The following is a 12,799-nucleotide window of genomic DNA, read 5'->3' as shown; positions in this document are numbered from 1 at the left end:
TTTCGCAAACTTGTAATGAAATGTTGACATGACTTGCTTCAAATTAGGTCCGGAAATACTACATATTAGGTGCAATGAGTGAAAATGATATGTAACGGAATTTCATACAGCCTTACCCACCTAGGCCTGTAAGGCAACCTTCTTTTGTTTTTAAACGTCAAATTATGGCACGCCTTTGCATTCAACCATAAAAAACCTATAAGCAAAATTCTGCCATTAAGCTTTTTTTTTTCTTATTTGTCTTTTTTGCGTTTTTTTTTTCTTTTTTGTGTTTGTTTTATATTGTTTCAGAGTTTCCTAAAGGGGAACGAAAGTTTGATTATTTTTGATCTACGACGCACTATAAAGTTTTTTTTATTTCAGGCATACAGAAATCTTTATAGGACTGTATCTCCTAAACCGTCCGTAGTAGCTCAAAAAAATCAAGTTTTCGTTCCTCTTTAAATAACCCTAAAGTAATAATAAAAAAAAACACAAAAAAGAAAAAAAAATAAAGATACAACGGGTTGCACTCCAGGAGTGCCGGCAGAAGTGAAAACTTGAATATTAACGTTGTGAATAATTTTGCACGAATTGCTTTAATTATCAGTATAAAAGTACTATGATTTATGTGGTAAAATACAATATTCATTTATTGCGCTATCATACACAAACATGACAATTTATATTACATTAAAAATGTAACACTTCAGAACTATTACGATTATTTATCATAAAAAAGTTTCTCTCTCAGAAAAATCAACTTCCATCCATAATTTCAACGACTCTACTGGCTTCAATAACAGTTTTTCGATCAGGTCACGTGTCCGTCTAACGAATTTTGAATCCGTCGAATCTGTCGGTGACGTGACCTGTCGCGAATTTAACATTTTTTTCCCCATCACAAAAAGTACACACCGCCGCTAAAGAAGTTTTCACTTAAAAAAAAAAGAAAACCCAAGAAATAAAGCGCAATGGCATGCGTCAGCGTCAAAATAATCACATTTTTGTTCCCCTTCAATACCCGACGCACTGAATAACTTATCACATTAGGACATGAAACAATCATTATCATCATCATCATCCTATTTTTTATTTATTTATTATTATTTCGTTGCAAGTTTGAGAAAAGCACTATACAAATCTCGGCGAGAAACGAGGTTACCGGCCGCGTATCCCTAGCCGACCTCGCTACGCTCGGCTGTCTATATATGTATATGTACTTGGCCTGCAACCCGTCGTTTTCCGTCCTTTATAGTAATGTACTATTTCATATAAAATGTTGCCAAGACGAAACCATTAGGCTCGCACTGTCAAAAAGTTATCAGATCTCATGTAGAGCCAAGCTTCTAACTTTACAAACTTTACACGTTACTCAAAACAAAATATGTATGTGGCTTGGCCGTTTTGCTACCGACACATGGGCGTAAGGTGAATATTCACTGTTCATTACTTTTTTGCTATAGGTTCCTAGTTCATGTAAGGATAAATATTTTCACACAATATGATTGATAGATAGAAAGAATACTCTTTCGGCCCGATTCGAAGAATGAGATACGGTAACGAGACGTTCTGGTTTAGATAAATTCTCATTTAGATATCGTTTGCATGTTGTATAATTGACAGAAGCAGCTCGATTCGGACAACCAATGTCACTTTGACGTTAGAAATATCGTAGATAGATCTTACTGGGATCACAGCGGAATTTGACATGGCGTTTAGTTATTGATCTTTCCAAGATCTTAAACATGTCTTAATCATTCTTCGAATCGGACCGAGATGCCAGACCTCAGTAAAAAGATACAAGAAAAGAAATTAAACAATTGATTAAATGTAGAGGCAGACAATAGGCGGTCTTATCGCTAACGGGTTTTGATGTATATATTTACTACAGCTATGGCCTTTCGTATGTTTTTATTTTTTCGTTTTTTTTTTCGCTTAACAAACATAATTTGTGTAAAATATTTATCTTTATATATCAATATCCAGAGAAGAAAACGGGGACTACGGTTGCATGGAGAAGCGGTCGTCCACTGTCCTCTTGCAAGTATCTACTTGGTCCGGTGAGGCACTATATTAATATTTCATAAGCTGTGATTTTTCCTAAGTTCTTATTATTTTTGCAACCGACCCCAATAATTTGATATCATGTACGTCACCTCTATTGATATACATTTTTATTAAAAATTGAAATGCCAACTAATTGAATATACATTGTTTTCGTTGGTTCGTTGGGTGGACGACATTCGAAAGATTGCGGGTCACTTCTGGATGAGATTGGCTCAGGACCGGGATAAGTGGCATACTCGAAGAGACGGAAGAGAGGCCTATGCTCAGCAGTGGGCGATAAAAGGCTAATATAATGATGATGATGATGATAAATTGAATAGGTAGTTTAATAAAAGCACTTCCAGGTGAATAAGACAGAACGTAAACAGGACACTTTATAATTTCCCGACAAATGAGTTTAAATTTTGGAGGAAACTAGGTATTCATCATTCTCAATTTTAGGCAAGTCTGGTACCTTTTGCCGGTACACATGTATGCTGATTATTATTTACAAGATATTATATGTATGAGATAAAGTCTTATGAATAAGGATGACTTGTTGTACAGTAGATGCTGTTTTGAGGGAACCAACTAGAGCAAGCCCGCGCCGTCGGAAGGAGCTTACTGAGGTCCACGAGTAACCGACGTGTATCTGAAAAGATTACGACGTTATTTTATAGTTAAGGTCAATACGGGTAAGTGTGGCCGGCTTTCACATTGGGGCCTATGTATACATGCATTAGTAGTAGTTTATTGACATTTCGTACATTTGCACCGTGCTACAATCGTTTAGTGGCAAATCTATGAACTTGCAATAACGCATTCACTGCCAGGGGGCGTGGCCTAGGAACAAACTTGTATGACGGTGAACGCATATATGCGTCGGTGGCAGTGAATGCGTTTAACACTAATAATCTATTAGTGCTGACGAACGACGACTTGCAATCCAGAGATCGCGGGTTCAAACCCCGGCTCGTACCAATGAGTTTTTCGGAACTTATATACGAAATATCATTTCATTTTTACCAGTCGCTTTTCGGTGAAGGAAAACATCGTGAGGAAACCGGACTAATCCCAACAAGGTCTAGTTTATCCACTGGGTTGGAAGGTCAGATGGCAGTCGCTTCCGTAAAAATCTTGAGATTAGTTGTCAAGCGGACCCCAGGCTCCCATGAGCCGTAGCAAAATTCCGGGACAACGCGAGGAAGAAGAAGAATAACTATTATAGTACTAATCATATATTTTAAGATATACATTTTTTACTAACAATAATTGATCTCAGTTGGTCTCTCAATAAATGAAATTAAATTAAATTAAATTATGGGAAATCCCCCCTTTATCTCCGAAGTTTACCGAAGAAAAATTCTGATTTATTTTACATAATATTAACATTACTATTTTTACAGGAAAAATATAACCAGACCTCCAATATACGTGCATTACAGGGCACAAAATAGTTAGACAATTTGCCGCTAGATGGCGCTGTACACAATAATAATTAGTACCTCTGATCAAGTCTTTCGCATTTATAGTTAGTTACACGGGATCATTCAAAGTTTGTACGGAACCCTCGGTGTGCAAGTAAAACGAAGTCGCGCCTGACAGGTTTTTTTAGTTATGGGGTGGTTTATTCGCCAATAAACACTATGTTTGGCGAAACAATTGTAAAAACGATGTAAGTACCAGACTTTGTTAAGGAAAAAAAAACGATGTAACGGAACCACAGACCCATGTGGTACCGAAATAAAAGTAGTGTTTAGTGTTATTTTTATAAATTTCTATATTATTTATAAGTCAGTAATTATAATTTATAAGTAGCACAGTTATTTATACGAGTAACTAACATTTATGCGACGACATGCACTTGAACAATATATGGATAATGTTTAATATTATTACCGTCAATGTAACCTTATAGTATTATTTTATTTTTCATTAAGGTTAATATTATTTCATCTCTGATATTTGTTAAGGCTTTAGTAGAACCTGGCAAAGAAGAGTGCTTAAATGACGAGGTCAAAAATGGTGAATCAAGTTCTGCCACAGAGATTTGAAGTACCTAATCAATAAAAAAAGTTATAGATAGAGAGCCCATGATTATAGGTATTTAAGTGTATTACAGACCTGTAACTTATTGGTTTTTTTTTAAGGTTAATAATCCTTACTTATTAACTTTGTCTGTCTGTCTGTCTGTTACCTCTTAAGCTCTTCAGGCGTAAACTGCTGAACTGATTTAGATGAAATTTTATATGGGATAGTTTGAGGCCAGGAAAATATCAGATAATAGTTTTTATCAATCACTATTATCATTCTACGCAGACGAAGTTGCAAACAGAAGCTAGTTTACAATATAACATTGAATTTCGCTGTTGCAGTTTTACACAATTCCATATAAAATTCGTAAAAAGGTCTTTAAAATACGCAAAAATATTGCACCCCTTATTATGATGATTTTGGTCTCTATTCTATTTCAATGTTTTTTTAATAATACTGTGTTGTAAATGTACATACTTACTATGGTTAATATCTGTTACTGGAATCCCGACTGCTAAATAAATAAGTAGGCTAGTAAGTAAGAAACACACCTTCATTGTTAAATAGACCTACTGAATGTCAATTCAATAACCGATTAAACCAGATATTCAAAAGGAAAAATAAATAGGCTCATAAACTGCCAATCGTGCATATCAGGACCAGTACCAAGGTAAATACTTTCTCTAGCCATGCTTTATGAAAAACTCTTTGACGAGTTTAATTGCTTTGTTATCAAGGAAAATGCAATCGAAATTCGCGATCACTCAGCAATAGAAGAATTTATTAGAAAAATCAATAAGTTGATTACAAAACTAGTGTCAACAATTGTTATACCCCACTGAAATCAATTACTTCCCTAAACGAAAACAAGGCACAATTATAAAACAGCTGAACGTAATTTTAATTAGAAACCATTTACATACTGAATTTTATAGATCCACTTGGTTGAGTGTGCAACTGTGCAGGTATGGGTAGGTACCTATGTAGTATTGTACCTGTTGGTACACATCTGATCATAAAAGTTCACCAGAATTGCATTTAGCTACAAATTCAAACCATCATCTGACTAGAAGTTCAAGAAACCTAAGTATGCTAGTCATACTGAAGGACTATGTTTGTATTTATGTTTCCGAGAACTTTCCTACGCTATGGTCCGTTACGTATGTGTATTCCGTATTCCATTACTTAGATTTATTCGTGTGATGAGCATGGATATTTGTTCCTGAATCATGGGTGTTTTATATGTATTTAAGTATTTATAAATATTTATATATTATATATAATTATCGTTGTCTAAGTACCCTCAACACAAGCCTTATTGAGCTTACTGTGGGACTTAGTCAATGTGTGTAATAATGTCCTATAATATTTATTTATTATTTATTATTTGCTCCTTGTGTTGTACAAATTACTGATAGGTAGGTACCTCGTTTTTAAATAAACCTGCGGTACATCTTTGGTGGCCCTTTTTTTGTTGCAATCATGTTTATTCAGTTAAATGTATGGGGTAGGTAAAACAATATATATATGATTTTTAATGTTTTTTCCTGTCTAAATAGTTCCTGGCAAAATATCTTATAAACGTTCAAATAAAAAATATACAGGTATTTGGTTAGGTAAGTACTTAGAGGAACCACTTCTCCGACAAAAGCGTGTATTGATTGGATTCGTAAACTAAAAAAGACAACCTGTTTACCAGACTTATGGATTATGTGTACCAAATATGACCCCAATCACGATTAATATTTGGTACACATAATACATGTATTTGGAGGGTACATTGCAAAATAAATAAAAAGTTTTACAAACTATCTATATATCTTATACCTAGGTAGAAAGGTAAAAAAAAAACAATAAGAAACTCAAGCTTGTCGATTTTTGTTTTCTAATATCTCCCTTTATTAACTAACTTATAGCCATTATTGAAAAACGTTGGTATAGTAGACGGCACGACAATCCCTACACCAGACAAATTTTTCAGAACCCGTCTTCTCCCTGTTCCATAGTAGTAAGCCTGCAGCACCAGCTTGGAACAATAACTCGGATTCGTAGATCGTAGATCAGGAGTTATTAGGTAAGTTATGTGCTTAGTCTTTTTTATGCCGCCTGACGGATTATAGTAAGTATGATCGGCCCACACGGCTGCTTCGTTTGCGGCCCCCCGATCAGGGCAGCGATACACTGTTGTCCAATCTGACGCGTGCAGATCAAACCATTTATGTTTTTGAATCTGTCTGTTATTGTCTTTGATCCCGGTTCTCCAGCCTCTGCCGCCTGGCATTTCTAAGACCCAGGTGTCTGTCGTCATGATAGCAGCATGCCCGATCAGACCGCCGATACCTCGACCTGTAATCAATATGTCCCCCTGCCGAACGGTATTGACGAACCGTCTCTTGTTATCCGCCGTACTGCGCTTCGTTATTTTCCTCGCGAACAAAGACTCTTGTGTATCGGGCAGTATTCCGTAGTTATTTAGAACCAGCCACTCTTCATAATTAATCGGCTCAGTCTCATTCATTACGACGTATTCTCGGAACAAGTCTCTGAAGATATTTTGTTCATCTTTCAGAAATGACTGAAAATTTCAGCTTATTTTCATTTAATGAATATTTTTCAGGATTTATTATCCCCGAGTCGACGCCAGTTTTGTAGAATTTACTGCCATTGTGGAAAGATACGTTTCCGTCTGAAAACAAATAATTGCAGTTACATACAGATAAGATTGCAATATTTGGATAAAAAGTTGTCAGCAATGAGCAGCCCAAGCAGGCAAAGTACTGTTACCATGAGTTTAACGCGACTATATACATACGCTAGCAACTGCGTTTCATTTTTGATACATCTCGCTGTATTCGTATGTATGGGTGTGCGTGAAATGCACCGCAATTGACTTCATGCAGACGTTTAAACTATTTAAACCTTTATAACGCAAAGGGAATATATTTCTCACGTGATTTTGAACTTTGCATCAAAGCCCTAAACCTATCAGGGTTCAATTTTGCATTATTTTTGACACCTTTATGGTTTACGAGTATAAATGATTAAAACATAAATTAAATTAACATTTACTGTAACTAAAGATAATCAATATTAAAACATTTCGTTGGTATTTGCTCACACTATATAGTTAACTTTGTTTTTACATTACTCACCAATAGAGATGGGTAGTGAGTAAATACTCAAGGGTAAATACCGAGTAAATACTCAGTATTTACTCAATATACCCGTATTTACTCGTTTCGACACAAATTGGTGGGTATAAGCCATTTAGAGTGCCGAAAGGGGCATAGGTGTATTTTGTAAGCCGCTACTAGATTATATACTCAAAATTGTAAGAAATATATTTTTAAGGCCCCTCTTAAAAATAGATACATGTCACTATTAGTCACAAAAAATGTGAACGTTTTGCACATCATTAAATGGGTCTGTAAAAAAACTTGAATATTTCTATAAAGTTTTTTGGATAAATTAAATTATTTTGGAAAAAAAAACCGTTTCTAACGGCCGAAATAATGTTTATCCCTCTATAACTTTCGAACCAAAGTTCAAAAAAATTATAAACAAATATCGGAAGATTAGCAGTAGAATGAAGTACAAAAAAATACTTTGAACATGATCGGTTGAGCCATTTTTGAGTTTTATTTGAAAACCCTTAATTAAAGATCATAAGTGCAGCGTAAAAACGCACTTTAGCACGAAATGTTATCTAGAACATCGATAGAACTTATAAGTCCCTTATTTTTAAAGTAGGTACATACCTTCTTATTTAAAATTTAATTATTAACTACGCATTACCACAAAGTGTCTCTTCCCGATGATTACGTATTTTTTTTCTTCAAAAATTAATCGTCCTATATGCTTTTTCTTATGTAAATATTGTTAAAACTCGTACACGTTAACACTTTTTAAAAAACAAGTTCTAAAATCTCACTTTTATTTTTTTCTTAGCAATCGTTTTTACCCACTTAAATGATGCGAGTATTTATCGGGTGCTTTGAGTAAATACTTAGTTTTTACTTACCCCTACCTATCTCTACTCACCAACCCCAACGGCGGAACTGAAAATCCCGCTTGCAAGCGCGAAACACAAAATGCCACGAACACGCTGGAACGCTTTCATGGCTGCTGTTCATTTAATAGCGTTTTAATAATTTCTCCTTTTATTATAAATGAGAATATGCAATAAAAACTGGCGTTGCGGAATAGGGGATGTCCTGAAAATTACCTAAAGGTGACAGTCCATTTCCAACTGCAGCTGCACTACCGTTGCGACATTACTGCAGCGACCGACTGCTGCTGCTTGCGGCGTGCAGTCCCGGCAGCGTTCGTCAGTTGACTGTCAATGTCAATGAGTTATGAATAATGTCACTGTCAGACGTAGGTATAAAAAAATTACAAATTTTCTTATTTGAATTTTTTACGAGAAGAAGTAAGTGACGATAATGCTACATGGTACACGAAAACGAAGAACAGATTTGCTTTTCTACAAGAGTCACAGTCAGTCCAAGGCAGCTATGCAATATTATTAAAAAACCAGATATTGAATTGTGATCGTTTGTTTGCCGATTAAATAAATAGCAATTTAACTTCAAATTGAAGAAATACAACCAAATTACTCGAATGAAATTAATGCAGAAGAGAAATATTTCTGAACTTAAGGTAAGTTAACATTTTGAAATTATCTTCCCCATCCTCTTGACTAAATGCGTGACCACCGCATACAGGAACCCGACGAGAGCGGAACTCATGTTGCTCGTGATGGATACGGTGTACGCTAGTTTGCAAAGAGATTTGTGGGTTTCGGAGATGGCAATGCGACACGTAAGAATAAATTCTCCAATGTAGTCGTTCAGAGTTAAAAAAAATATTACAGATTTATCTTTCTGAGTTTTCATATTAAACCAATTTTACTTTCTTTAGGTACCTAACAGTGAAAAATAAATGAATAAATTTATTTGTAAGAGCTATAATTGCGCAATTTACACTTAATATTGTCCTGTGTCCAATTTCAAACTGAAGCACAAATTTAAATCTTATATTTGGCTCTTGTATTGCAGGTTGCAGGTGTCCATGGGCGACGGCATTCGTGGTCGGGGCAGATACAGTTTATGACAAGATCTTATAAAACTTGACGGGCGAGACAATTAATCCTTTCTGAAGAAAGCTACTTACGTCAGCCAAGGGGCTGATAGAAAGAATTTTGAATAAATTTGAATTTGAATTTGAATTTTGTTTTTTTTTTTTTATTTGGAATAATAAATATTTTCCGCGTGTTGGTGTGATGAAAAAATTTCGTGTTGCACTCTGTAGCAAAGTTTTTTTAACTCTCATTCCTTGAAGCCCCCGCAACTGTCAATACAATTTTACTTTTAAAACGGTTGTCACATCTCTCGTGGTTCATTTTTGTAATCTTTCTTATGATTGAGTATCCATGTGCTACCATGTGTTAAACAACAACTTTGCCATTTATATTACTTGGCGGCGCTGTCTCTGTGATGTGTGGTTTAGTTAGACATACCTTCTGACAAAGATTACTGAACTAAAAATAACACTCGCAATTTTTATCTATAGATGAATTAAGAAAACTACTTATTTGTTGTGGTGTTTTTTTTCGCCAAAATCTAGAAAGATATGACGTGTTGTGTACAGAAAATTACTTTTTTATTGGCTAAAAGAAAAAAAAAACATATTTTTGCCGAATTTGACTTAACATTTTTTGCTCCTCAGGAATGCGTGCTTAAAACCTATCAGGTTTTACCAACCCACGATGTATATATAATATGATATTACGACACTTTCACATTTTATCACGCCAAATTCATTGTGCCACGGTATTGTCAGCGAGAATTCAATAATTAATCCTGTTAAATACGAGAATCACTTAAACTTTTTTTTTCGGTCGGTGGCAAACAAGTATACGCGCCGCCTGGTGGCAAGCAGTCACCGTAGCCTAAGCACGCCTCCAACTCCAGAAGTGATACATGTGCGTTGCCGACCCTTTAAAAAACCTGTACACTTCTGTTTTGAAGAACCCATACTGTAGACCCTCAGAAAAACCTCGGCAGGGAGCTCATACTACAGCCGGAGCGCCCGCGGGAGGAAATTCCTCTTAAGCCGCACAGTGCGCGACCTCTATGGCCAATAAAAAAATGTGATCTACTATGGTTTCATAGTATCCTAACACAAATACAGAGGATACAGAGTAAGCTATTTCATTTGAAACATTTTCTACTTTAATTCCGAAATCTATGGATAAGTCAGACTTTGTAAAAAGAGAGAAAGAGGAGAGAGAGACGAAATTGCATACAACCTCCCCGTTCAGTCTTAGAATCATCAAAGAAATATTATATTGTCACATTTGTATGTTGTGTGTACATGATTACATGATGAATAACAGTTATTATTCCTACATCGATCTTTTTCTAACATATAAGTGCGTCCTGTAATTTAGTAGTACTCGTACATAGTAGTAGTAAAACTTCTTAATTGTACAAAAATGAAAACAAAACAGGAAAAATAAACACTCATAATTAGTACAAAAGCGAACTAGTTTTCCAGTTTTTTCACTACCAGTCATGTAAATAATTTATATATACAAACATACATAGCTCCTATGTACTTATTGCCTACCATGAAAATCTTAATTTGAAAATCGTATATTTGCCTCTCTATCGCTCATGTCCTTTCGAGCTTATAGCTGTCCTCGGAAAACTACAAAAAAAATGAAAACAGTTTATTTAATGAATTGATCAGGAAACATTAAAAAAAAAACAATAAGAGCCACACCAGGATACAAAGGGTCTACCGACACAACGAAACGCAGAAACTATCGGAGTTGTTTAGTTGTGGTGCTATGTACACCTAATTCACCATGCTATGTGCAGTCGGTCTTGTCATCATTTTACTATGGAAATTGACAATAACGCCGACGCATTCAGGCCGCTGCAGTATTGTCGGAGCATTAGTGCAGATGCGGTCGGAAATACGTTAAAATCACCATATTACGTGCAGTCAGTATTGTCATTCATTTTTCCATGGAAATTGACAATAACACCAACGCGTTCATGCCGCTGTGACTGTCACCTTAAGTCTGTTTGTTCTGCTAATTGTGTTATAAATTATCAATTGCATTTCACGCCTTTATCTTGTGTCGTCAAATAATATTAGTCATGCCTAAGTACCTATGTAAAATGTGTATCTTTTACCGTGAAAACCCGTTCTTAGGGTACAGTAGTCAACTAGTAACCCTTATAGTTTCGCACTGTCCGTCTGTCTAACCGTTCGCGATCGTTAGGGCTAGAAAGCTGAAATTTGGCACGAATATATAAACCAGTTACGCCGACAAAGTCGCAAAATAAAAACTGGAAATAATTTCTTTTAGGGTAGCTCTCCTACAAGAAAAGTGGTGATAATAAGTGGGGGTAGGTTGACTGTAAAAGATCCCTTATAGGGATGAGTTCGCCTTTGTACATTGCCAACATTATTATTTTTTTATTGTATCTTTACGTACCATAAAGTGTTTACATACATATGTATATACATAAAATTTCTTTTTCGCATTAGTGTGGGGTGTCGTTGGATAAGTCTTTCAAAATAAATAGGGGTCTATAAAACTATTTTTTGATAAACATAATGTTTTGGGAAATAATCGTCCTGAACGAAAAAAAATGAACCGTGGGTCCATAAACTATGAGAAAAATCGTGAAAGTAAAGCTAGGAACATTCAAGAAAAACTATATCGGACATGATTGGTTAAGCCAATTTTGAGTTTTGAAAATATTGTCTATTTTGACGGACGGGTAACTATGCGGGACCCTACACTGAGAATGGCCTGTCATGATCTTGGCCGATTTTTAGTGAAACATGATATTAAGAAGTAAAATTCAGTGAGACAAACATTATTATTTATCATACCTACGCACAATTTAACATACTCACCATATTCGATTTTGTGTCCTACTACTTTGTGTTACGATATAAGAAAAATATTGTAAGTCATCCATGTACATACACCGAGCTGCAAAGCGTATGGCTACTATAAATGAATAGGGTTGTTTCGAATTTTTTGAAACGCTTGTATTACGTTCTATATTAACTAAAAGTTGCCCTAAAATTCTATTTTTATACTAAAAACGGCTTTAAATATGTTAAATTAACAAAATATATTTTGACGGATGCTTTCGCGCTCAAAACGCTCTGAAAATTGTGTGACGTCACAGTTTACGGTTTGACACATAACTACATACACACGTAGAAGATACGAGCTGTCAACTGACATTTGTCATTTGTTGTTTATCGCCTAACTGTCAACAGTGTCAATCCGAGAGTTGTGACGTCATCAGAATCTTCAAAGACGTTTCGAGTTTGGTCACGTGACGTGTGCTAAAAGATATTTTAAATTTAATATTTACAAAAATATGGTCATTACAGGTCCCGTAAAAGTAGTTTAACATGTTTTTATAATCCAAAAGAATTTATTGGGATACAATTCTGCCCTAAGATTTGTAGATGGAAACAACCCTATTCCATTCAAAGTGTGCCCATGCAATTTTGCAACTCGCTGTAACCTACGTTTACGTAGCGTGTAAACATAAACAGGCTCTGACGTTGATGATAATAAATAAGTAGTGATAGTCCGAAGTCCGGTAGACATCTCAATCGTTAAAATCCAACCAGTAGAAATTAACACTAGTCAAAAACACAGCCCGGTCTCAACTAAAACGCAGCCAAACAAAAA

General features: G+C 35.3%; 1 protein-coding gene and 1 long non-coding RNA gene across 2 annotated transcripts; both read right to left on the bottom strand.

Moving 5' to 3' along the window:
- Positions 1 to 1,876: 1,876 nt before the first annotated feature.
- On the bottom strand, positions 1,877 to 5,445 carry LOC133517085 (uncharacterized). The gene is made up of 2 exons (XR_009799324.1): positions 4,544 to 5,445; positions 1,877 to 2,680 (listed from the first exon to the last, which is right to left on the bottom strand). It is a non-coding gene; the product is annotated as an uncharacterized LOC133517085 (long non-coding RNA).
- Positions 5,446 to 5,920: 475 nt separating this feature from the next.
- LOC133517084 (uncharacterized 30.3 kDa protein-like) lies at positions 5,921 to 6,842 on the bottom strand (the record flags this gene model as incomplete). The annotated part of the gene is given in 2 exon segments (XM_061850230.1): positions 5,921 to 6,661; positions 6,663 to 6,842. Coding segments are annotated over 2 exon segments (894 nt in total), but the record flags the coding sequence as incomplete, so codon positions are not given.
- Between the last annotated feature and the right edge of the window lie 5,957 nt (positions 6,843 to 12,799).

This window comes from Cydia pomonella, chromosome 4 (genome assembly GCF_033807575.1).
Source record: "Cydia pomonella isolate Wapato2018A chromosome 4, ilCydPomo1, whole genome shotgun sequence".
In the NCBI taxonomy this organism is placed as follows: Eukaryota; Metazoa; Arthropoda; class Insecta; order Lepidoptera; family Tortricidae; genus Cydia; species Cydia pomonella.
The sequence above is the reverse complement of the archived record's forward strand: the minus strand, read 5'-3'. Positions and strand labels throughout refer to the sequence as shown.